The sequence below is a fragment of the Gymnoscopelus microlampas genome, assembly GCF_963454915.1.
Source record: "Gymnoscopelus microlampas genome assembly, chromosome: 6".
Lineage (NCBI taxonomy): Eukaryota > Metazoa > Chordata > Actinopteri > Myctophiformes > Myctophidae > Gymnoscopelus > Gymnoscopelus microlampas.
The window spans coordinates 19,351,299-19,379,055 of record NC_139943.1 but is presented as its reverse complement, the minus strand read 5'-3'; the positions used below and the strand labels follow the sequence as shown (position 1 = coordinate 19,379,055).

The 27,757-nt window shown below is 41.0% G+C and overlaps 1 protein-coding gene across 3 annotated transcripts in view; it reads left to right on the top strand.

Moving 5' to 3' along the window:
- ppip5k1b (diphosphoinositol pentakisphosphate kinase 1b) overlaps window positions 1-27,757 on the top strand; it is a 65,798-nt gene that overhangs the window by 9,371 nt on the left and 28,670 nt on the right. For all 3 annotated transcript variants that reach the window (XM_084060491.1, XM_084060490.1, XM_084060489.1), the window contains exons 2-15: window positions 6,541-7,187; window positions 9,296-9,491; window positions 10,221-10,311; window positions 10,750-10,835; window positions 12,820-12,974; window positions 13,365-13,466; window positions 13,721-13,882; window positions 14,093-14,214; window positions 15,483-15,584; window positions 17,628-17,714; window positions 18,168-18,243; window positions 19,061-19,170; window positions 21,699-21,784; window positions 23,928-24,053. In XM_084060491.1, coding sequence (XP_083916617.1) covers window positions 7,005-7,187; window positions 9,296-9,491; window positions 10,221-10,311; window positions 10,750-10,835; window positions 12,820-12,974; window positions 13,365-13,466; window positions 13,721-13,882; window positions 14,093-14,214; window positions 15,483-15,584; window positions 17,628-17,714; window positions 18,168-18,243; window positions 19,061-19,170; window positions 21,699-21,784; window positions 23,928-24,053 — 1,684 coding nt within the window. In that variant the 5' untranslated portion in view covers window positions 6,541-7,004. The remainder of the gene's footprint in view (window positions 1-6,540; window positions 7,188-9,295; window positions 9,492-10,220; window positions 10,312-10,749; window positions 10,836-12,819; window positions 12,975-13,364; window positions 13,467-13,720; window positions 13,883-14,092; window positions 14,215-15,482; window positions 15,585-17,627; window positions 17,715-18,167; window positions 18,244-19,060; window positions 19,171-21,698; window positions 21,785-23,927; window positions 24,054-27,757) is intronic.

The window sequence follows — 27,757 nt, the reverse complement described above, 5'->3', positions numbered from 1 at the left end:
ATCTAAGTTGTCAGTAAGTGTCCGTGTTAAAGGAATACATCAAAGACTGCACTTTCAGCTTTACTTCTGAGACTGCGTAATGTTGTACGTACCGCTACCCATATACTGTATAGGGCTGGGATGGTATGGAATTTATTTTAGCTAAACCCCCTGTCTTTTTTGTATGTGCCTTGTGTATGTATATTCAATTAAATAATATCTGTAGAAGTACTCACGCCGAAACTTGATTAATTATTGGATACACACAAACCCGACCCCCATAACCTCTCCCCTTAGTGTGAAGTGACTTTTAAATGTTGTTTAATCCCAAAAGCCCTTGAACATATAGGATGAAAGACAGTGATGATAACTAATTTACATTTCATATCACACGCCATATGCACTCATGAAACCTTCATCTACAAAAAATAAATGCAAATAAAAGTGAAAAATTGCAGTAATGACTTCAACCCCTTGATATTGTGCGGTGCAGTATATGCATCACATAACTGTGGTAATGCAGTTATTGTCCCAGCGCTAGTCATATACTGTTCACCATTTTTTTCACAATTTCCACAATTAACAGTACGAATAGAATATTGGCAAATAATTAACATAGTTTATTTTATAATGTAGTAGTTAACCTACAGTACGCTGCTGAAACAACAATAAAGACTGATGCATTTGTATTTTTGTACATTGTGGCTAATAATCAGCATTACTAATAAAGGTAATGATATGTATGAGAAATGAATCATTCTGTTTTTGCATGTCGTCATGCACTCCTAGCCATGTGTGTTCTGTGTTTACCAGGAACGTTAGTTAACTGATCTCCAGCCAACTTGTTCATTTAATACCAGTGGTGCATAAGGGTATACAGTATCACGCTACTGTATGTCATAGTGGGAGTGGCCACCTTCCCACAGGCATTCAAACACTGCATGGAGTTCAGTATTTGGCTTGTAGAGGAAGAAACATGGGATTCGGTTGTAAGAAGAAGCATGGGTGTACAATTTATCTTGTATACCGTAGTTGTCATTTTAGTTATAGTTTTCTTTCCAACAATTGCCTAATACAGAAGTATTGTCAATACTATTAACATAGCCTATTTAATCAAAATGATTATTATAATAATTTATAATTATCTGTTATTTATGTGGTTGTGGTTTTGCAGTAAACACATTGATAAAACATTCCAAAAATATTCCAAGAGTAATCTTTTTTTTTACAAGAAAATGAATCCACTTTATCTGTAGATGTGTTTGAATACCACTTAATTTCCTAATGGCTTCACTACCAACACTAAAAGCGATAATCAACGAGTGCCCAGTATCTGCGTCTGTTGAAGAGCTGTTTAATGCATCATGCATGTCTTTTGGTGCGTGAGGAAACCGGAGCACACGGGTGAACATGCAACCTCTACATAGAAAGACCCCCTTCAGGTTTCAAACACTGAGCCACCCCAGAGCAGTGTTGCCATGTCTGCTTATTATAAGCGACTTTGGCCTTGTTTCTTTGTAAAGTTACTTGTAAAAATTGGTGCTAGTTTTTTTTGGGGCTTGTTTCTAAAGTGCATAGTTGCTTATTTGGCCTTGCTTCCTAATGTTGTTTAAACCAGTGGTTCTCAAACATTCTCATGTCAAGGACGCCCAATTTAACATGTATTTGTCCACACACTGCCATTTGAAAATATTTTGTGCCAGGGACCCACGTACCAGATTTGTGTTGTTACAATATAAAAAAAAAAAAATCCACATTTGTCACTTTTTTCAAGATTTTCTTTTGAAAATAGCAGATCTACAAGCTCACAATACGTCACATCGCAACATGTTGTGAGCTTGTAGATCGGCCATTAGCCTCGGAAACCCAGCCCTTTTTTTTGTAATCGGCCATTGGCTATAAATAGCCAATGTACTGTATATAGGTTTGTGCTCATGTGGCCTATAGTCGCTTATTTTGGGCTTGTTTTCATAGACCTGGTTGCTTATAATCTCTCCCAAAATCTGGCAACACCGCCGCAGAGTTTTGCAGTTGTGAAGCACCTCATGAACCTCTGCTATATCATGTTTAATGTGCAAACAAACAATATTGTGATTAAAAAAAAGTGTTTCTGATGTGTCCACTTGCTTTTCCAGGTGGCTGGTTAGCTACAAACATGATCCACATGAGCTAACTTTAGCTGTGTTGAACCGATGCCAAAGCATCCTAACACTAAACACTGTCAGATAGCATCGTTTTTTACAATGTCAATGTCATGCATCCAATCAGGAGATGTACTGTAACATTAGCTAATCAGATGTCATTATCTCTTTTTAATGTCCCTGTTACCAATTACCTACAGTGCAGTCCCTAGGGTCCAAATGTGCAACTCCTTGATCATATCTACTATGATCATGTGTGTAATTGATGACATTGAAACATCTGAAACCACAACTGAACTTGTGCCCAAATTCTTCTCCAATAATGATGCTGTGTGCTTAATTAAATGTGCACATGTCATATAATTAAATTAAAAGCACGGCCACAAGGGTAGTACAGAATCTCCTTGGAGGACACACAAATGGAGGACAGTAAAAACCTGGATGCTTTCATATATGCTGTAAGTTTGATCCACTGAATTTGAGAAATGCTCAGTTTAATTTGCCATCATTCTTTAGTTTTTTATTTGAGATATCTGATCATTTACAAAATGTTCCAATGTCTCACACTGCTGGACCATCAACACATCTGAAGGACATGCTTAAATTAACTCATGAATTGTTGTCTCAGTCCCCCCCTAATGTTCATCTGCGCCCTTGACCTAGATCGTGGACAGAAACACTGGTGGAGTGCCAGGCGTGAGAGTTGAGTCAAAGGCACTAATGGTGTGTATATGAAAGACACTGTTCTGTATGTGACAGCAGGGGAAGCGCACAAACGCTTTTTTTCCGGCTTTGTTATTTAAAAAAAATATTTTTTTACTTCCGTTCGGTTGATTCGGTTAATTCGGTACAAAAAAAATGTACTCCATGAAGCGTAGATGTCGGAGGTTTTTTCTTTTTCTTTTTTCTTCATCCCAAAAGTGGGGGGAACCCCCCCCCCCAATGGAACTGAGTATGTTCAAACCCCCCCGCCCCCCCCCTCCTGCGTCCCTGCTTCAGCATCCCAGCATCCCAGGACTGCTTGGACTGTGCGTTTGGCTTATAGGACTGTGTTAGCTGTCATATGAGCTTGTGTCTCTTTCTGGAGACTTTCCTCTGAAGTCAGCTGTTTGGATTGAGGATCAGGACACACTGCTGAGCTGACACACTCTGTTTGTGTGGGGGTGGGGTGTGTGTGTATACTATACACGTGTATGTGAGAGATGTGTGTCTGTGTTCGTATGAGGATGTGAGAGAGAACCTGACTGTGTGCATATATGCATACGCAGTTACGCACGCACCCAAGTTTATACTGTAGACTGTGTGTGCATCTGTGCATGCATCTGTGTTATGTGTTTACTACTTTGTGTGTGTGCTTGACATGTCTGTGTACAACTACTTTATTGTCACATCACAGGTTTACAGGTGTAAGTGGATCCATTCGCAGTTTTGGGAATGGGTAGACGAGTAGAGATACGGGTCAGATAGTCAAAATATTCCTGACATGAGTAGACTAAAATATACATACATACATAAGGTGCATGGTTACAAGAAATGGAAATGGAATGAGGCAGTTAAAATAGCAGCAGGTATACACTACGGTATGGTAACAGCCTTTGACCTTTGCTTTCTGCATATAGTCTCACATGCAGGCTAGACATCATTTAGCAGCATATATCAGACATGTCAGTGTAAACCTAGGTGAAAGTTTGAGTATGTGTCAATACGTCTTACTGTCAATGTGTGTCACTCAGACTGCAGTGCACATGTGTCCGTGTTCTTTCACATCCGTGTTTTTTTGCTTGCGCGTGCGCGACATGTCTGTGTGTACAACATGTGTTATACTGTGTGTGCTCTTTCACGTCCATGTTCTTTCGCTTTCATGTGTGTACTGTACGTACTGTATGTACAGTATGTGGCTATATTGCATTGGTACTTAGAAAACCTCCCTCAGAGCAGCACCCTGCCAGCTGCCATGCTATGCCATATCACAGCAAATTCAGCAAATTCAGCAAATCCAGCCAATAGTTATGAAAAAATGTTGTTCAGGAGTCAGGACGAGTATTGCATTGAACGGATGGTCTGACATTGCCATCCCTTTAGCCCCACTGCCAGCAAGGCTAAATATACTGTTGTTGTGTTTGGACGTGGTTAAATTTAAGTTATGTGGTTATGGTCTGGTTAAGGATCGGGGAGGGCATCTGAGAGCTGCAGTTCTACTAATGTGACTGCTAGTGAGTCTATCCTGTATCCTGTTTGGCTGCAGTTTGTTCAGTCCCTGTATTGCTGTTGGGCTGGTCTGAGAGGGAACAGCATTGTTAATGGTGATGCTTAGGCTATGTGCTTCTGTATTATGTGGAAGCAGACCATATTCAAGATTTTATTCACATGCTCACAAGTGTGTGTGCAGTCAAATGTTGGCTACAAGTAATGACGGTGCTGTCCAACATAATAGTACACAAGATATAGACTAATACAAGTAAGGTAATAACACACATAATATAGGCTAATACAAGTAAGGTAATAACACATAATATAGACTAATACAAGTAAGGTAATAACACACATAATATAGACTAATACAAGTAAGGTAATAACACACATAATATAGACTAATACAAGTAAGGTAATAACACACATAATATAGGCAAATACAAGTAAGGTAATAACACACATAATATATAGACTAATACAAGTAAGGAGTAATAACACACACACAAGTATACGCGGGCGCGCAAGCAGCCACGCATGAATACACACACACACACACACACACACACACACACACACACACACACACACACACACACACACACACACCTCTTTCAGGCAGGTCGTAACCAAACACACCCAGTTTATTGTTAAAGGATGTAATTATGCACACAAAGGAACACGAAAACAATAATATTCCAATATGAAAGGGAGCCACAAGATCGTGAGAAAGTTTAGAAATTCAACAACACTGATTGTTACCTTAAACACTGGGCTTCAAATGTTTTGAGTAAATATTCTGTAGCTCACGCTTGGGACTACAGCTGTTTCAAGTCCTTTTTTAAAAATATTTTTTATCCCACGATTTTGTAACCCATTTTTTCACCCAGTATAAATTGATTGCCTATGTAATCCTGGGCACTACTCTCCCTCTGCCAGCCTAGGGAGAGCCCAGAACTGACCAGGGGGAGGCAGTATAGAGACCAGGATTACTGTGTTTTTTGTGAGGGTACCTATCCTAGGGGACACGGGGAGCACATGCAAACTCCACACAGGAAGCTAAATATTCTATAATGTGTTTTTGTCAAGATTTATCAGCCGGACTCAGAACAGTGGTTCACAAATACTTTAATGTCAAACACCTCCAAATTGATATGTATTAGGCCGCAGACCCCCATTTGAAGACCTTTTATTTTTATTATTTGAATAGATTTAACCTATTAGATAATTCTACAACTGTCTGTACTGTATGTATGGAGATAATAGTGAAGAGTGTGAAACCTATGATCTGAATAGTTATTCTTAAAGACATAGTACAGTATGTAACTTTGCCCTGTGTTAGTTAACAAAACGATACATATTTATTTTGCCAATCATTTCCCACTATACCAGCAGTTATGAACTACTGGAATAGTGCGGTCAGTGGTGTTTACCTGCAGAAACAAGCCCTCTGGCCTTTTCTGGTGAAAACACCAAAATACAGTGAGAGGGCAATGTGTTTCTGCAGGCAAACACCACCACACTACTCCAGTGACTGATAACTGCTGATATAGAGGGAAATGATGAATAAAAATGTTTTTTATTGTTTTGTTATGTAAATACAGGGAAAAGTTACATACTATGCCTTTAAACATTTTCTCATTGGGCTAACTTCAAGCATATTATGAAATAATAGTGAAATCAAACTGTTTTTTTTTGCAAACCACTGAGATAGTACAGAGTGAGGAAAGTGTCAGCCAACAGGAGAGATGATTTGCAGCTTACAGATTGGCTATATTCACTACTTTCTTAAAAGTGTATTTTCTTTTCTAATTTATGGAATTATATTTGAAAAATGTTTGAATTCATTTTAAATTAGTTTTTGAACATTTTTGAAAAATCTTTTGAAATAATAATAATTAAAAACAAAATGTAAGAAACCAGAAATGAATGGATATTTACTTGCGTCCCATAAAAATGGGTCCTTGACCCAAACTTGGGTCCCGACCCAGTGTTTGGGAAACACTGACACAGACCCTCGTTGATTGATTACTTCCTCTTTTTTGTACTTTTCTAAGACTCCAACTCTGACATTCTGGCTATGTTATGGCCTGTAGTTGGAATATGTTTAACTGTCCTCTTCCTTGCTTGTTTTCACAGGAGATAAGAAACACAAGACATCTCACCTGCAATCACTTTACCCCTTTCATCAACAGAATTAAACGCTTTTTTCTTTTTTAATCTCTTTCAGGGCCTATACTTTCAAGTCAGATCCTGGCTTTGATTCTCCTCTCTGCTTGGACCATGTCGGCCTGGAGGACTAGAAAAACCCTACCCTGATACTGACTACCTCAAAACAAACACGCACTCTCTCTCTCTTTAGTGGGAGTGTGTGTGTGGTTGCTATTCTACCTCTCAGGACATTATCATATGTTGTGCTACCTCAGCGCACACACACATTCAAGTGTCTAGTGTCTACCCCCTGCAGTGTAACCAAACACAGCCTGAATCAGCCAGCTTAATTACACTCTCCATCGCCACCCACCACGACCAGCTAGCATAGCATCGTCCAGTCAGTCAGTAAGCCAGCCACCCGACCAGTAAGTGGTCCCCGGAGTGAGAGTCCCACCATAGACTAGAGTATAGTCTGCGTTCCTCTGTACCACTTGTTGGGAGGAGCCAGTCTGCAGCAGCCATGTGCCCGAGAGCCTGGTGATGTCAGAGGCGCTCGCAGGAGGAGGAGGCACACGGGGGCGGAATCCGAGAGACCTTCCAAGGTTTGTGATTGGCAGTGAGGATGAGGACCATCATCACACAGGACCAATGGAGGACAACATGAAGAACGAGGTGTTCCGAGAAGACGACGACGATGTGGAGGATGACGACGACGACTACTCGGTGAGGGTTAAGATTGAAATGAATAGTTTATTGATGATGTGCTTAATAGTTGTTGTACTTAGGATATTTACCTATTTAACTATTTTTTAACAACACCCGGGGAGCAGTTCGGGGTTAAGTGTCTCACTTAGGGTCACTTAACTTGGGATCAAACCGCGACCTCACGATTCCCTCTCACGATTCCCTCTCTACCTTTACGGCCGTCCAGCTTGACCCCAGGAAGAGTAGCTACTGCTTAGCTAGTAGCTAATGGGGATCCAAATAAACAATAAACAAGAGCTGAAAATAAATGAATAGATAGCAATTGCTTTAGTTTCTGAAATCACCAGGCCGTGATTTCTTAAATAGATGGACAATTCAGATGACAGCAAACTATATTGTCTGACCTACAGATCAGAAGTTTAAAGTTGGAGAACATTCAACATTTCTTTCGGTGGTTCTACGGTCATTGTTGTTGATGTTATTTATTGTTTTACGTTTTTTTATTAACCTTTTTAAGATCCATTAATGTGAAGAGGGGTGAGGGGAGGAGTTGGAGAGCAGATTCCCTGAATCTGAATCACTAGATCAAGGAAGTACGTTCAGCTGATCATCTGACTGGATGGAATGAAGAGACAGAAATGAGAATCATACCGAGAGAGTTGAAGGGGGTGAAGAACGATTAGAGGAAGAGAAAAACGGGCGTGGAATGAGGAAAGTTGCTAAAGTCTCTGGTTAGATCACAGTGTCTGTGCAATAAGGAAGTCATGTTTGAGGTTACACTTAAAGACTGAGGCCATCTTCAGGGTTTGTCTCGGCACTAAAGAGATCACAGGGAAGTACAGATATATAAATAGGTATTTATTAAAAACGACAGGATTGCAGTAGGGACACTCAGATCCTCAGGCTAACAGAGGGAAGTACAGTTATTGGTATGATGGTATGTATGATACATTAATATGGTTCTGTAGAGCTACTACAGTCTTCCACAGTTGAAATAGCATTTTAAAAGGCTTAACCTGGTGGTTTAGAGTTAAGTCTGTATTTGTCTGCATTACCTGACATTCATTCAGGTAATGAATGTCAACCTGACTTTGAACTTGGTTCTTGGTGGGTTTCTTGTCTGTTTATGTCGTGTTTTTTTTCCAGACTGAGGTTTAGGAGCTGGGAAGAGAAGAATTGGTGTTTTAGGTCTGTTGGAAATTAGGAGATTTGAAAGCTATAGATAAATGGATGGAGGATGGTGTGTTGGAGGTAATAGATAAAGAATGTGATGTTGTTTCTATGTTTGATACAATGTGATTGATTATAATATTGGCATTAAATTGAGCCCATACTGGACACACAATAGACAAATAGTCTATAGCCTACATATCAGTCAACAAGGCTTTATTCATAAATCACTTAATGACATAACAATAGACCGCCACGATAGTGGGAGTCCATATCATGAACCTTCTTTATGCAAGAATAATCTTAATCCATTTAATTTACAGAATTACCGTACATTAAATGTTATAATAGTAGACTTCCTGGGTGACATTATTGTGTTTGTGAACACTGTACATACTAGTTCAGGTAATAACTAGTAGTTAGGTACTTCTATGGTCATTAACAACTTTCAGGTGTAATTCCTTACCAAGAAAATACATGCTGTAAATTCCCTACAGTCATATCACCATGTCCCATAGTGACATACTTGTATGTAAAGACGTCTCAGTGGTCTGTCCATACTGTCACATCAGTACAAGGAGGAGAGTGTAGGATTACAATAGAGAGCAGTTGCTTTATTATCCCCGGCGAGGGATTATGTTTTCACTCCTGTGAGTCTGTCTTTCTGTCCATCTGTCTGTCAGTCTCCAAGCAGCTAACGGAAGCTAGCCCTCTCATAGATCCTCTCAGCTTTTTTACTGTCTGTCTCTTCTACGCCATCTCTCTCTCAGCTTTCGTACTGTCTGTCTCTCCTGCAGTACACTGCAGCACACTATCTCCCTCTCAGCCATCCTACTGTCTCTCTCCTAGACTGTCTACCTCTCTACTATCCTACTGTCTGTGGGAATTGAAATGCAGTGTACTGTAAATGCTAAAACTATGCATGCAACCACGTCTAACGACTTCCCGTCCTGCAGCCGGCAGAGCGTCAGATCGTTGTGGGAATCTGCTGCATGATGAAGAAGTCCAAGTCCAAACCCATGACTCAGATCCTGGAGCGTCTGTGTCGCTTTGACTACATTGATGTGGTGATCTTCCCTGAGGAGGTGATCCTGGAGGAACCCGTGGAGAACTGGCCTCTCTGCCACTGCCTCATCTCCTTTCACTCCAAAGGTACAGCAACATCTATAGTCAGACAAAGGTCTGAAGAACAACAATAGAATAGCAATAGAACAACATTGAAACAATGTAGCATCAGAACACACACACACACACACACACACACACACACACACACACACACACACACACACACACACACACACACACACACACACACACACACATTTATTTCTTGTTTTTAGTTAGATTATAGTGATTGTAAAGTTGACGTTATTAATGTTTTTGGTACAATGTTTCTCTGTGTTGGACCCCAGGAAGACTTTTCCTAATAAACAATAAAACAATAAATAAAACACACTTACAGTATGTGTTCAGATGTTCAGTGAGTTAGGCTTACGTAGCATTAAGCTGTTACTTCTTGACAAGGATTCTTAGTGGTGTAATTCAGCAAATCTCAAACATGAGTGAAATGAAAATATGCATTCACATGTGATGGCCATATAATGGGATTCTAAACATGTTCTATAAATGTGTCTAAATATGTACGTATCAGAAGTATTCATTCATATTCTTATTCTCTTGCATTGTTTTGCTCTTCACTCATGTGTCTCTCACACATAATGTGTTTGTTACCCAGACTTCATTGTGATGTGTTTTCAGAAAGGTTCAACTGTGATTACTCCACATTGTATCTGTGTATGGATACAGTACTGACTATACTTTATGTTTGTGTGAACTGTGTGTACTGAATACCTTCAAACATTGATGGTTGTATTTCAGGGTTTCCTCTGGATAAAGCTGCAGAGTATGTCAAACTAAGAAACCCTTTGCTCATCAACGACCTCAACATGCAGTACTTCATACAGGACAGGTACCATACAACACGCACACACACAAATGCATGCTGCTATGCACTCATACCTGTACATTCATTTTTTTAATTGTATTCACATGTTTTTGAATACAATACATGTTTTTATAATGTGTTTCTTTTGCACTTAATGCTCTGTGTCTTAATGTCTCTAATATGCTTAATGTTTTGTGTAAAGCCTTTTAATTTGCCTTATTGTAGAAATGTTCTGTACAAATAAGCTTGCCTTGCCTTACATACACACATGCTGGATTCCCCTCCCTGTTATGACATACGTGTGTGTGTGTGTGTGTGTGTGTGTGTGTGTGTGTGTGTGTGTGTGTGTGTGTGTGTGTGTGTGTGTGTGTGTGTGTGTGTGTGTGTGTGTGTGTGTGTGTGTGTGTGTGTGTGTGTGTGTGTGTGTGTGTGTGTGTGTGTGCACATGTGATTTCCTGTCAGGAGGGAAGTGTATCGTATCCTGAAGGAAGAGGGCATTGACCTACCTCGTTACGGCATTTTGAACAGAGACCCTGATAGACCTGAGGGTCAGTTCTACTCTCCTACTGTCTGTCTCTCCTACACTGTCTCCCTCTCAGCTGTCCTACTGTCTGTCTCTCCTACAGTGTCTCCCTCTCAGCTGTCGTACTGTCTGTCTCTCCTACACTGTCTGTCTCCTACACTGTCTCCCTCTCAGCTGTCCTACTGTCTGTCTCTCCTACACTGTCTTCCTCACAGCTTTCCTACTGTCTGTCTCTTACACTGTCTCCCTCTCAGCTGTCCTACTGTCTGTCTCTCCTACACTGTCTCCCTCTCAGCTGTCCTACTGTCTGTCTCTCCTACACTGTCTTCCTCACAGCTTTCCTACTGTCTGTCACTCTCTCAGCTTTCCTAATGTCTGTCTCCTACACTGTCTCCCTCTCAGCTTTCCTACCATCTGTCTCTCTCTCAGCTTTCCTAATGTCTGTCTCTCCTACACTGTCTCCCTCTCAGCTTTCCTACTGTCAGTCTCTCATACACTGTCTCCCTCTCAGCTTTCCTACTGTCTGTCCCTCGTACACTGTCTTGCTCCCAGCTTCCCTACTGTCTGTCTCCTCCACTGTGTCCCTCCCAGCTTCCTTACTGTCTGTCTCCTCCACTGTGTCCCTCCCAGCTTCCCTACTGTCTGTCTCCTCCACTGTGTCCCTCCCAGCTTTCCTACTGTCTCTTTCCTACACTCTCCCTCTCAGCTTTCCTACTGTCTGTCTCTTCTACACTGTCTTCATCTCAGCTTTCCTACTGTCTGTCTCTCCTACTCTGACTCCCTCTAAGATTGTCCTACTGTCTGTCTCTCCTACTCTGACTCCCTCTAAGATTGTCTGTCACTTCTACACGTCATAATTACATACAAAGTCAACTTCCTCATCTTCACGCAAGTTGAAATATTTCAACATAAGCATCAAAACAGCCTTTTCAGATGTATTGATTTTGACACACCAATAATGAAATTGCAACTCACTGAAGACATATAGACAAGCGCTCCGCAGCTGGGATCGCCGACCTTAGCCAATAGCCCACCGAACTTGTTTGCCTTTGTGCTGAGTCTTGGTAGACTACAGTTACAACAGGTGCTATAACATGGTTGATGGCGGAAAAGAAGGGGCTTGGTACTTTCTTGAAGTAAAGGGTGAGAGTTAGGGGCAGGGGGAGAGTTAAATAGTAACTGGTAAATGAACGCTGGAGGGGTCCTGTGTATAGTTTCTCTCTGCTTTTATGTGCCTGCAAACAAAACAAGCCCCTGAGTAGTCTTTGAGTCAACAAACCGCTTTGTATTTACTCCCGACATCCGACATCTCACCTAGCAGGAGCTCCACAATCAGTCGTTCTGCGTAGGAGAGCTGACGGTTGGAGGAGAAAAACACACACTTGGTGTGCGTCTTTGACAGCTTCACTGTAAGCTTCATGGCTGCGGTGGGGTAACTAGTAGCTACTGCAGTAGACGTTTATGTTTAATTTGGGCTTCTCACAGTACTGTCTAGTGTCTACTCTGTATTAAATGATTAATAAGTTGTGTTCACGCGGATGGGGAACTGTATATCGAAGAAATAATTAATTTGTGTGGATGGTGGAAGGATGATTTATGTGTACATGCATATTCGAGTCACATCAGTGCCGATCCATGCATCTTTATTGCCTAGTACTAGGAAGACCCTACTCTATTCTGTGTCTCCTCGTAGCTTTCCTACTGTCTGTCTCTCTCCTACGCCTTACTTGTGTGTTTCCCACAAACAATGAATAAAAACAACAAATAAAAGCAAAAACATTAAATAATACATACATACAAAAGTATTAATGATAATACAACTAATATAAGCCAGTGACTATTACACAAGTGAATAGACAAGCAAGTGACTATTCCAGTTGATAGTAATGTATGTAAATACCATGGATGTATTGAAAATAGAATTCAAGTGCATCATGCTGTATAATGACAGATGATGAAGAAAACATCTCGTAAGTGTTATCTGATTGGCTGTCTCTGCTGTCACTCAGACTGTAGTCTGGTGGAAGGGGAGGACCATGTTGAGGTGAATGGAGTGGCCTTTCCCAAACCATTTGTGGAGAAACCTGTGTGCGCTGAAGACCACAATGTGTACATCTACTACCCTACCTCAGCTGGAGGAGGCAGCCAGAGACTCTTCAGGAAGGTAGGATTCCCAAACCATAAAGGTCATGTTAATTATTAAAATGCTTTATTTGTACACTCCTACGGACTGGGGCAGCACCTAAATGTTGAACGGGAGGAGTAGGACGAAGGCTCTATGTCCTCCCGATGGGGGCTCCTCACTGGCAGGTGTGCCAGTAGGATACAGCAGCAGTGGGAGGAATTAATTGGTATAATGACTAAATTGGGGATAAATAATTGGTTACCTCAAAAAAACATTAATACACACACTGTTAAATTAACACTGTGTATTCTACCGGAGGGAGCAGTTTGAGGCTCTTTAGAAAGATTTCCCAAACCCATTTCTGCACAGAAACAATAAGTTTCTCTCTCGCTCTCTCCCCCTCCATATTTTCTTCTCTCTCTGCTGTAGATAGGAAGTCGTAGCAGTGTTTATTCTCCAGAGAGCAACGTGAGGAAGACAGGATCCTACATCTACGAGGAGTTCATGCCTACAGACGGTACTGACGTCAAGGTACTGTGTTTACTAGTTGTTTAGTGCTGGTCTTTTATCGTCTCTCGCTGCCAAGGCGAACGGCCGAAGGCCGGAGACTGTTTTTGCCCCTGTCCGTTTGTCTGTTTGTCTATCTGTCTGCGAACATTTAATCTCCAAAACCACAGAATCGATCGGAATGAAATTTGGAGCAACTAATCCGATCTGCCCCAAATTTTTATCCCACATTGAGGGGCCTCTAAATGTGTGTGTCTGGTGGTTGTTTTGGGCACCAGGTATACACGGTGGGTCCAGATTATGCCCATGCTGAGGCACGGAAATCCCCGGCTCTGGATGGGAAGGTTGAGCGGGACAGCGAGGGGAAGGAGATCCGGTACCCCGTCATGCTCACAGCCATGGAGAAGCTTGTAGCACGCAAGGTCTGCCTCGCCTTTAAGGTAACTTCATCAGCTTTGCCATATGACATGATTCATGCACTGTTTGAACAGATCAAAAGCTCAGCCAGTAAAAGTCGTATTGAAAATAGGGTACCAAACTGTAGATATAACCTTTTTATTATTTTCACGAAGCATTGATTTACACTTAGCAAATATCATGAAGCATTGATTAACATTTAGCAAATATCATTATTTTCTGTCTTCCTGCAGCAAACGGTGTGTGGCTTTGACCTTCTCAGAGCTAATGGACACTCGTTCGTCTGTGACGTCAATGGCTTCTCCTTTGTCAAAAACTCCATGAAATACTATGATGACTGTGCCAAAGTACTAGGGTGGGTGTTGAGTTTATTCATTTAGGTACAAAATGGTAGGCAGGGAGGAAATAGAAAATAATAAAATGGAGATAAAAAATTACATAATCTTTGCTTTGAAAAATCTGATTTCCTGAGGTAAGCATTGTTTTTTTTTTTACAGTAATACAGTAGGATGCTATAAAATTGCATAGAACAACAGACCCATTGTCTGCAGGTTATGGTTAGGTTATTACACACTTGATAAGAACATTGTTTCTTTTGCACTAGATGGATTGATTAAAAGATAATACAGTTGGTAATCTTTCTTCACAAATTAAATGGGAATTTTACTTTGGCCTGAAATTTTGGCATAATTTTGCCCAGCTATTCCTTGTATCTTTATAAACTCTCAGCTTTCCAAGAGCTTCTCTTCACGGTTTCGTTTAGTCAACATCATGTCAAATATGTTGTTGTACTTAGGATGAGTACTAGCATAGCTGTAATTTAGCCTTGTATCACTTTGAAGTGTAAGGATAGAGATATCACCGTAACATCTCAATTAGCCCCATGATTTATCTCCCGTACCACAGAGTAACTGAACCTTTACGACCTCAGCTCTCAGTCTCTCTACACACTAATGCAAACCAAGTGAAAACTTAGCTGTTCCTGTGCATGCAGTTATGGATATTAATAAACTAGTTCATGATACTCTTGTCCATGATGACTTGTCACATACTGAGAACATGCATGTGTTTCAACATATATAAAGCATGACCAAATTATGAATTGAAAAACGTTTTGAGATGTTTTGCTGTTTTTCTTTTACTTTTTTTGTGGTTTTTTTCTCACTCATTTTCTCCCCAATCTACTTTGTCGACTATCCCTTGTGTGTAACGTGGTCCCTTGTCTCTGCCAATGCCACTCACAGTCCATTTGTTTTTAATTCATGAACAATTGGGGGAATTTGTTTTTTTAATGTTTTAAATAATAATAATAAAAGACGAAATGTAGGAAACAAAAAATAAAGGGATATTTACTCTACGCCCTTAAATGGGTCCCGACCCATTTGATCCTTTCTGAACGGTTGCCCCAAGAAGTGAAAATGTTATGATCCCTCGCTCCCCGGTCAAGCCAGAGGCACTGATGCCGGGAATTGAACCTGAGTCTCTGGTGTGAATTTGTTTTTTTCTTTCTCTACGCCTCCCGCATCTCTCAAAAAAATGTATCATCGAAGCTGGTTAGCATTCCTTTTTGACTGTTTATAATTCAAGGATTGTGAGTATGTTGTTGTTGTACTATCCTACCAGGAACATGGTGATGAGAGAATTGGCTCCTCAGTTCCATATCCCCTGGTCCATCCCCATGGAGGCTGAAGACATCCCCATTGTCCCCACAACCTCAGGAACCATGTAAGTACCTTTCCATCAGGAATCAATGTGCTGAGGCTACCTTAAGTTAGCATAATACAGCATTGTAATAACAATTTACAATTCAGGCATTTAGCAGATGGTAAACATGTGGTAAACATGTGGTAATGCATCCAATGCATAGAAAATTAGAAATGGTAATAGCTACGGCAAATGCTACGGGCTAAGTTTAAGGTGAGTCTTCAAATTACGGTGGAAGATTGGGAGTGAGTCTGCAGTTCTAACTGCAATGGGGAGTTCGTTCCACAGTTTGGGAGCCAGAAGGTAGAAGAGTCGTGTGGAGCAATGTTTTAGGGAAGGTTCTAATAGCTTCCCTATGTTAGCTGATCTGAGTGAGCAGGAGGGGTTGTAGGGTTGGAGCCAATGGAGGGAGCGTAGAAGGGGGGAGACGTGTGAAAGATTTTGTCTGGTTGAAGACCAAGCGTGCTGCAGCTTTCATTCGGGGATCATTTGGAGGGAATTAAGTGCTCATGCCGGGAGGCCAGTAAGAAGTGAGTTACAGTAGTCAAGTTTTGATTATGACTGAGGTCTGGATAAGGAGCTGGGCTGACTCCTGGGTGAGGAAGGGTCTGATCCTTCAAATGTTATAGTGTGTAAACCTACAGGATCGAGTGACCGCTGCAATGTGTGCCTTGAATAAGAGCTGACTGTCCAGGACAACACCAAGGTTCTTGGCTGTTGGAACCGAAGTCACCGGGGCATTGTCTATGGAAATAGTTAGATCCTGCATGGGGCAGGACTTACCTGGGAAGAAGAGAAGCTCTGTCTTGTCTGGGTTCAGCTTGAGGTATTGAGAACTGAGAAGAGTCAGAGAGGGGGGGGTGTCATCGGCATAGCAGTGATAAGATAGATTGAGAGCAGAGATAACGGAGCCAAGAGATTTTGTGTGCTGGGAGAAAAGGTGGGGGCCAAGTACAGATCCCTGGGGGATCCCGATCAGGAGGGTGCGGGCGGATGAAAGCAAACCTTTCCACAAGAAACCTGGTACAGTAGGTGCGGTCAGTCCGGTAGGAGGAGAAACACTTTAGTGCCGTCCCAGCGATGCCTAGGTCAGCAAGGGTGTCCAGGAGTAGCTGGTGGTGCGTCAAATGCTGCTGATATATCCAGAAGAATTAGGACTGCAGAGTGGGAGGCAGCATGTACAGTAGTGCTTCTGTGACTGCAAGGAGTGCAGTTTCTGTGGAGTGGGCCGGTTCAAATCCTGACTGGTTAGGATCCAGCAGGTTGTTCTGTGAGAGATGGAGAGAAAGCTGATTGGAAACGATACGTTCAAGAATTTGGAAAGAAAGGAAAGGAGTAATACCAGTCTGTAGTTCTTGACGTTCGAGGAGTCAAGAGTTGGTTTCTTTAGCAGCGGCGTGACTTTGGCTGATGGGACACAGCCTGAAGTTACAGATATGTTTATGATGAAGGTAATGAAGGGAAGCAGATCATGTGCAATGGTCTACAATAGTTATACAGTATACTTACATTTATTTTAACTTGGTTGAAGCCATAGTGTGTAACAAAAGTTAGTTGTTACAATTTCAGGAAGAGGAAAGTTCCCATTGCCATTGGTCATGTCATGCAACCTTGGATTGTCGCACAAGATATGTCCCAGCAAAATGTCTTAAAATGTGCTGTCTAGGGAAGGGCACTAAGAGTGGTGTCATATTCTCATGACTTTAGAACTCCAGCTCATGGCTGTAGCAACAGCTGACATGTTGTTAGGTAGTAGGATGGTTTGGAATTGTTAGTCCAGATTTAGTTATTTAAGGCTGTTCTGTCTTTTCCTCACCTTCTCCTTCTGGCTCTTCCTCTACTTGATCCACCTTGTATTTGTATTACATAGTTTGATTGTGTTTATTAGATGTATATTAGCTAGTCGTGTTTTACCACTAGCTTACCAACCTTATGCCTAGGACATTTTATTCTGCCGTGAGTTCTGTTCTGTTATATTCTACTATGTTTTATGATTTTACGTTACACACATAACATAACGTTACAGGTAACGTTATGTTCCGCTCCGTTCCTCCCCTCCTTCAGGATGGAGCTGCGTTGTGTCATCGCTGTCATGCGTCATGGCGACCGCACACCCAAGCAGAAGATGAAAATGGAAGTCAGACACCCTTTGTAAGTCCAATTCCTTGTTACTCTTTTTATTTTATTACTATTTGATTTATTTGTTTTGTGTTTAGCTGTTGTACAGTGTTATAGCTGTTGTATTGATCTGCTGTCTTGGCACCATTTCGTTTTTGATGGATTTTTCATCTCAGCATAACAGGTGGTTTCAAGGAGGTTGTTTTTCTTGGAACAGACTGCCGAGGATTGTCCCTCCTCAACCATCTTAGCCCAATAAGTCACTATTAGTTTAGTTTTGTGACTTAAATTTTTGCTTTGATGATGAAGTCATGACCACATGTATTAATGCCTTTGACCTGGACAGAACATCTTAATGAACCTTTAGGTCTTTAGGTCAAGATCTGGTTGTGGAGAAACACTGATCTGTCCTTGTGGATTCATAATGCTGCTGTGTCTCTGTCATATGTGTCTGTCTGTCTGTCCCTGTCTCTGTGTGTTGTCCAGATTCTTTGAGTTGTTTGAGAAGTGTGGAGGCTACAAGTCAGGAAAGCTAAAGCTTAAAAAACCAAAACAACTACAGGTCTGTTTCCGTCCGTTTCTCCCTGTCCGTGTTTTTCAGTGTCATCTTTCACTTCGAATCTATTTGATCATATATCTGTTCAAACTGTATAGTAAAGTGATTTAGATTATCTTCCTTTTTGACCTTCTGCTCTTATTATTAAATATTTGCAGTCCAGAATCAGAAATAGTTTAGAGATTCATACAAGATTAGACACAGGATCACAGACTGAAACTGTGCAGCAGACATACTGTAGACTCAATGACATGGGAACATTTTATCCAACGTTGGTAAAAGTTTGTGAAAATGTACCTCAATAATTGAGTCCATGTAATGGACATCTGAATTTTTTTCAAAATAATTATGATATAATAATTATAATAAATGTGTTAAAATGCAACGTTAACTTAAATATCTGCACTGAAGTTGAGTGTATTACATTACCTATCTCAAGCAAGTTTTCCTATCTCAAGCAAGTTAATCATAGTGTACTGAAAGGAATGGAATGCAATGGCTTCCTCAAAATTATTTAGTATACAGTGAGTCATAGTCAAACAGACTAAACATGCAAGACCATCAGTGTGGTCCTTCAACATTTAAAAGTAGGTTCCATGGACAGCTATCAGCTGTAGGTTTACTAATAACACACTAGTGCCAGTTAATGCTGCCATGAAAATAGTGAGTTGTTGCAGGCAGAGGAACACAGATAGACAAAAATAGACATACTGTATACACAGTGATTAAAATACGCTAAATCTACTGAAATCTATTCCCCAAACGTCAGTGTCATTATTCTGTCTGCTCATGCAGTTGCATGGTAACTTCCTGTGTGTTTCAGGAAGTGCTGGACATTGCCCGTCTGTTATTGGTGGAGCTGGTTCAACACAACGACTGTGAGATCGAAGAGAAGAAATCGAAACTGGAACAACTCAAGACTGTCCTGGAGATGTAAGACAACACACATGCACAATTATGCACACAATGATTCACACATGCACACACACACACACACACACACACACACACACACACACACACACACACACACACACACACACACACACACACACACACACACACACACACACACACTTCTTTAAAACGCTGCTTTTCTCCAGAGTCTAACTCCCTTTTTTATTTTCTGTTTTCTCTATCCCTCTCTTTTCCTACTTCTTCCTCTCCATTCCTCCATACATTTCTCTCCATCATCCCCCTTTCTTCCTCTGACTCTCTCTCCCTCGTCTATTGTCTGGTCCCTCACACGTCTCTTTCAACTCCACTCACACTGATTTCTCTTCTACCTCCATCCATCTCTTCCTGTTCTCTCTCTCTCTCTCTCCCCCTTCTCTGTCTCTCTTGAAGGGAGTCCAGTTTGAATGACACTCAGTGAGTCAGTGACTCAGTCAGTCTGTGTATAAATAATGCGGTTACACTCTGTACCAGACATTAGGAACATTTCACTCACTTCACAGTGACTTATGAGTGAGCAGGATTGTAGGGTACAGTGTCTTGCTCAAGGACACTTTGACAGGATTCAAAGACTAGGGTTCAGACTTGGGAATGTTCCTTTACTGGGCAGCCTCGACCACTTGATGCAACTAGTCTTCTCTATTAAACAGAAAGACCGGGCAAGAAGTGTTCAGTCATGAGAGAGGTACTTTTTAACGTTTCAGATGTATTTTATAGATTTATATTAAGCCTATTTTTAAGTCAGTTGAGACATTAGATTTGCAAAAAAGATTTACAACGTTCGCAAAGTGTTCCTAATGTTTAGTACGCTGTGTATTAGTCCCATTAACAACAGTAGTCATTAACCTAGCTGTACACACAGGGGAAAATGATTACATGACTTATGTTTCTGCTGCGTGCGTGCGTGTGCGTGCGTGCGTGGCTGTTTTTGCCACTTTATAGCCATGATTACTTTGCATGTCATTCTTACCACTCAGTAACTGACTGTCTTTCTCACCTTACCTCCCTCTGTTATATTCTGTTCCCTCCACCTGTTACTGTAAGAACCCATCAACTATACTGAAATATTTAGTATTGACCATCATTCTGACAATAACCTGTGTTATTCACAACTCTGAATCCACTAAATAAGCACAGAAACATAGAGGTGCATTGTGGTTCCAGCAGTAAATGCTGTACTGGACTTCCTTATTTTTTGTTTTATCACACTAGAGATACAAAATCCTGAGTCTATATTTAACTCTGAGAATGTACAAATGGAACAAAATGGGCATACGCGTGTGTCTTTACTGTATATAGAACACAATAAAATTATGTGAAACTAATATTTACTGTTTATTAGTTGTCACAGACAAATCAAAAATCTATCTGATATCTGTGGCAAACACCCCCTGTCTAGTTCTCCAAGTAGGCCTGTCATAATTATTATATAATCACCTGAACACAATTATTGGAGATTATCACAATTCTTTTTTCATAATTGTCCTAATCGTCATTATAGTTTCCATGTTGAATAAAAGGTTCATACATGTTCAAGCATTTTCAAAAGAATCGTGGAAATAGCCAATCTACAAGCCAATCGACACATTGTGAGCTTGTACGACAATTAATCGTCCAATAAAATGTTGTGATCGTGACAGCCCTAACTCCAAGTAGTATTAAACCAACACTTTTCCTAATGCCACTTAATCCAGGTCTTGCAATGTGAGGGTTGATGTAGGGTCATGAACCTTCACAGGGCTTCGTGTGTTTTTAATGAGGGGTCCATCATCAGGTAGTTTCTCTGAACAGATGTCTGTTCTATTACAGAATTCTATGTGGTCATTAAACGGAGGCCAAATGTGCCAAATAATTACCATATTGGCTATCAAAAGGTCCTTAGAGTGTTGTGTGTGTGTGTGTGTGTGTGTGTGTGTGTGTGTGTGTGTGTGTGTGTGTGTGTGTGTGTGTGTGTGTGTGTGTGTGTGTGTGTGTGTGTGTGTGTGTGTGTGTGTGTGTGTGTGTGTGTGTGTGTGTGTGTGTGTGTGTGTGTGCGCGCGCTGTGCACTTTGTGACCGTGCATACTGTTGATGTCATAACCTCTTACAAAGTAAAGGGCAAGCCCTCAAACAATGGGCATTAACGCACGCACACACTCACACACACACACACACACACACACACACACACACACACACACACACACACACACACACACACACACACGCACACACGCACACACACACACACAGAAAGCATACTTTGTCAACTCTTGTAGTTAACGTACTATAGCTCTAAAGCACTGAACTGAATGACTGACTCCTAGACAAACACCTGTTATCCTGCATTTGTTTGTGTGAAACCTTATGTGTGTGTGTGTGTGTGTATTTCTAGTTCCATTCTGCTTATTGTCATGGACACAGAATGGAACAGAAGTGTGATGGTGTTGCCAAACATGACATGTTTGATTCATTGTTAGAAGACAACAATGATACATGGCCTGTATGTCTGGTGTGTGCACGGTGTAGGTACGGTCACTTCTCTGGCATCAACAGGAAGGTTCAGATGACCTACCTTCCCAACGGACAACTTAAAGCCTCCAGCGAAGAGGAAGGTATACACATACACACACACACACACACACACAGCTGAACACGTACTATAGGGCTAGCTGGCATCGTTGTTTATATATCTATATACAGTAGCTCTTTTTTGTGTGTTTAAGTGTGTTGTAGAAGCACAACCCGTGTGTGTGTGTGTGTGTGTGTGTGTACAGTACACACACATATCCACTTCACACTGTGGGAATGAGCTTTAAGGGCCATTCACACTGAGCAGTGAGCACTATAACTATAACTATAAAAATATTGTTTTAACGTTTTTCAAAAGTGGTCAAGTGGATGGCGGAGTTCACACCAACTATAAAACTAATACGATGGTGAACAACATAGTTAATGTGCTCAGTGTGAAAGGCCCTTAACTGTGTATCTTGTGTGTGTGTGTAAATAATAAACATACAGTTAACATTCATCACATTACACATAGTTTTAGAAAATAATTCCACCCAACACTTTGGTCACTCACAAACAACATATATCAAAAACTACTGGACGGATGGCCATGAAACTTGCGCTGCACTAAAGCCCTGTATTGGGATCAGATTAATGACAGCCTAATTGAAAGTCTTGTGGAGGAGAATGTAATTTTTTTAATTTTTGTTACTGACGGGTCATGGGTACATGTATTCATGTATCATTCATTCATTCATATATATATATATATTATATATATACTGATCAGCAGTTAGTCCAGCTCACTGTGTCTCTGTCCAAGTGCTGAAATTGTCAAAGCCTGTGACCCCCCCCCCCTCTCCTCATTCTATCTTTCCGTTTGTATTTGGGTCCCAATTAAAATGTCGCGGGAGCTGGCGGCACTTAAACTTTGCTGTGGGCAGGGCAGGACAGGTTGAAACCATTGGCGGTAATGGTAACAGAAATCCAGCTGGAGTGGGCGGGTGTGGGATTAGGTTAACAGTCCCGGAGAGGGCTCTACTGTGCACCTTCATGCTCCCTGGAAGATGAAGTCTACATTTTTTGGTTACCCCATGGCATTTCCACAAGTGCCGGAACAGGAATGACGGTAGCTTGCCAGGTTTAAACCTTCACTTATTTCTGACATTTTGAGGGCTATTTTATTATACAGTTTTGTAGGTCGACAGGTGTACGTCAATATATGTGCTGCCAACAAAATTGTGTTTACTTACCTTTTGTTACTAAATCCATTTTGTATTGTATTAGTAATAAGCAATATGAAAACGTGATTAACATGATTATGTTTTGTTTACAAACGATAAAACGTAGCATTGCACTGTGGGTGGTTCTGCAGTGTAGGCGACTCATTCGTGGTAGTGCATGTTGTGTTTATAGTACATTGTCTGAGGACGACCTACAGACACAACACACATTTATTACAGCAGCTTGTGGCTGCTATAGTTGTACACACCAAACGCAAAGACACAATGCAAGAACTATCAGAAGAAGGGAATGGCTGAGCCAACTGGGTAAAAGATGAGAGATTACACAGACACCCAGTGCGTTATTTACAAAGTCTTACATATCTAAACAGCTGACAAAACGTCTGACTCCACCAGCTGCTGTTAATTGTCAAGGTTTCTCTGATCCAGTGTCCATGAACCTGTTACATGAAATGATAAATGAACAAGCTTGTCTTTGTCAACCATGCGGAATTGAGGACTGCTTGTGTCACACAACAATCAGTGTCAGTGACCTATCTAATGTAACCAGTAGCCTGTGTTGGTCTAAATAAAATAAACAGTGCCAATATGGCAACATTATGAATTTGAAACCAGTGAAAGACGGGAGCTGAAAGTTCGTATTACCGGTTTGGATCTGTGTTTGTCCAATTCAAAAGTTTTGTCACACTTTTTGGGCACATTTGTGGCCAAAATGATGGAGCCCTGGCGCAGTATATGGCGCAAGTATAACTCAGATTGACATGACCTCTTACAGTATGTAGTTACTTTGAGTCACCATTGTGTCTATATGAATTGTGTGTGTGTGTGTGTGTGCGTGTGTGTGCGTGTGTGTGTGTGTGTGTGTGTGTGTGTGTGTGTGTGTGTGTGTGTGTGTGTGTGTGTGTGTGTGTGTGTGTGTGTGTGTGTGTGTGTGTGTGTGTGTGTGTGTGTGTGTGTGTGTGTGTGTGTGTGTGTGTGTGTGTGTGTATGTGTGTGTGCGCAGACAGTCACAGGGAGGGTCCTTCTCTGCTGCTGGTTTTGAAGTGGGGTGGAGAGCTGACGCCAGCAGGCAGGGTGCAGGCAGAGGAGCTGGGTAGAGCCTTCCGATGCATGTATCCTGGAGGACAAGGTATCGCGTATCACACACACACAATGTACAGTGTCACATACACCTGCTGAATACAGAAAACACACACATGCTTGTGGACATACCGTACAGGAACTCACATGTAGACACACACACGTACTGTATACATACAGAACACATTCTGTGTGTATACAGCAAGCATGTTTATGTACACATATGCTCTCTCACACACACACACACACACACACACACACACACACACACACACACAGACACAGACACAGACACAGACTCACACACACACTCACACCCCTATCTTTGTTACAGCCAATCATTTCCTTTACTAAAAACACTCCATCAGTCACATGTCGACAGTATGTACTGAATGTAGAGCAGAGAGTAGAGGTCTACACACTCTGCATCCACCCACCACCTGTTTGTTTACAACAGACATTACCTGTCGTGTATGTTTAAATATAACAAAAGGAAGTGATCAACTCCTTGGTGTTCTTTATCAAAGATGATCTGAAATGAAGAATATGTCTTTCACCCTTTTAGAGCGTATCATTCTGCGGTCGTAATTAGGGCTGACACTATTATGAAATGTAATTGTCGCTCAAATAATTGCGATTAACGATTTAATTGTGTTTCTGTCATTGAACGCTGGAACATTACGAATAACAAATTACATTTCTGTTTTGCTCTCAGGCTTCCTAAACAAAAATGTATAACTTTATACAAAAAAAATAAAACAACATGAATAGTGGAAATGACCAATCTACAAGCTCAAAATGCGTGCTTGTAGATCTGCTATATCTGCTATTTTTGAAAATACGGTAAGGTCTCGAAACGACATGTCCAATGGTGTAAAGGAGCCAATACATTTTAAACTTTGGACAGATATGATCCAGTGTGCAGACTTTCTTGTTTTTGGATTCTGACCTCTGCCCAGCACCTGGTCTTTAGTGAGTGGATGACGTGCGTGCTTTATTGTTTGTTTCTACATATTCAGGTTACCAACCAATTTCAACCAATGTCATGATATCCATACGTCAGTCCACACAGAGCTGATCTAGCATGCAGCGGTGCTGCATGTTGAATGTAAACAAACATACAACGATCTAAACACTAAAATATGTTTCTGAAAACATTACATAGGCCATGCAGTAACAGGAACTTGATACGGCACTTTTCTTTGTTTTGATATTGTTTTTACTTGTGGTCTGATATGGCCTCCAGACAGGTCATGGTGCTGTACTGATATTTTTTTAAATTGTGGTCTGATATGACCTCCAGGCAGGTCATGGTACTGTACATGTCCAAAATGAGTCCTCATAGCTGGTTAAAAGGCAAGCATGTGCACAGTAGGGGTGGGACGATGTGGATATCTCACGATACGATATCTGTGGCGATATTAGGCCCTCGATATCACGATATTCGATATATTGCGATATCACAATATATTGCATGAAATTTCACCAACGATATATCACGATAGTCCTTGTATTCAATTCATAAACACATAAAATAGCACCAAACAGTTAAAAATCATCATCACACAAATACAGAGTCGGAAAAAAACGTATCACAGTAGTATGCAGTATATCGATTATTTATCGCGGGAGGAAGTATCGCGATATCGATATATCGTCCCACCCCTAGTGCACAGTGTCTGGTCTGGAGGTTTAGAAACTTGGTGCGTTACAGTGGTACTGACCAAACGTGTTGATCATCTACCCGGACATAGGATTTTCCTCTCATTTAAAAAAAATCCATCGGCTACTGTCAGTTTGTTAAAGGTCTACTGTTTTTCAACCTTATCTCCATGTCTTTATTGGTAGGAGTGATGATCAATATATGGTGTTGTTAACACATTCACTGCCAGGGGCTGTCTAATGCTGGCAGGTAGCTTTCTGCCAGCATTTTTAAGCATTCTGACAAATTTTTCAAGAACCACAGAATATTTATCTCCAGTATGATCGATCCCCTGATGGTTGCTAATCACGGAGGAAATCACTGTGCTTCTGTGAAAAAAGAATTATCACTGTGACCTCCCGTTCTCTTGTTATACCCAGTTGAAAATAACATGTTTCGCCAAAAATACATAGTAAAAAAAAAGTACACAGGAGCCCCCCCCCACGGATATGTCCGTGAATGGCTACATTCTGGCAGTGAATGTGTTAAGTGTGTTAATGCTCATTAGGATTGTCCTCACAATCAGACATCCTTGCACATATTCTCCTCATTTGGTCCTCTTCTAGCAGAGTAATGTCAACTCCACAGACAAAGGAAAAACTGAAAAAGTACCAAATTCATGGCACTGACCCTTTAAGAGAGACACTGAGTTGTGCAGTCCTGTTTGAGTTTCAACCTGTAACCATGTTTTTGTAAAATATTTAACTGAACTATCACTGTACTCTGTATCTCTTAAAAGATACACTTCTAGAGCAATGCTTTATGCTTCCTATAGTGCATGACATGCAAACAATTAATTTAAAACAACTGGATGTGCATTTACTTCACCTCCTACTTCCTCCTCCTTTGAAACAAAGGACAGTTTCTTTTCCTCCTCTGTTGTGATGCACCTTCTCTCCAGCATCGGTTTTGGTCTATTAACTCTGCTCTTCTCTTCTTACCTGTTGTTGTTGCTCTGTGTAAACTGCTATAGCCGCTAACCGGCGCTCCCTGGGCTGTGAATCTCCTATGGGTAAGAGAAGGACTTACTGGGTGAAACCAAGGAATCTTTTAATGCAGGAAGGGACAGCAGGTCACTGTGCGGTACAGGAGAGTCCGTGGGAGCTCTGAATACAGCTAGCATTGTGGTTACGTTGAAATTGATCACCGCTTCCTCTTTGAATCCCTTAGTTTTCCACGTCCATTAGTTTCCATTAGTCCAGCTAATAACATTTTGTTCAACATTTATAGAGGCAGACGATTATTGTTTCATGTATTTTCCAAATACATTGTTTGACAGTTATCCTCTGGGGTTTCGAAAGAACAATGTATACTGTATGTATGTATGTTGGTTCCTTGGGGTTATTTAGATATGGCGTCATTGCTAGCCTGACCAAATCTTCGTTTGACATAACATAAAGCTTGTATAGGCCCACTCCTTGGCTTAAAAACATAACATAAAATCTAATTAATCCCAGATAACTATCCCATACAGAAAGGATATATATTTCCTATGTTTCAAAGTGTACCAAACAAATGGCCAGACATACTTATATATGCAATACATTTCATATATAATGTGTATGGGAGAAAATATATTTGGTCCCTTGAAAACATATTTTCACCATACATTTTAGCCAGTATTTGTAGATTTTGAAACATAAATATATGTGAAGTATTTACATATAGTTATGGGAATAAATGACAGCAGAATCCACTAATAACTGCTGTATTTACATATAGTTATGGGAATAAATGACAGCAGAATCCACTAATAACTGCTGGCTGACCTGTGAATCCGGCAGGTCATTAGGAATGTGTGTCTCTCATTTTGACTCCCTTGTGATGTAAGCTCAGACGCCTCACAGCGACAGTCCTGGCCCTTCCTTAGGTTCCTTGGACGTTCTCACACCCCGACCTTCGCTTCCTTCATCGTCGGCCTCCATTCAGCTTTCCATCTGCTAGCTAACTTTCTTCTCGTGTAAATGTTATCTAACTTCATCTTCATCTTGGGGCCCGCACACTGCGCACAGTGGTCTCTATATCACGTTGCAGTGGGTTGTGTGTCCTGG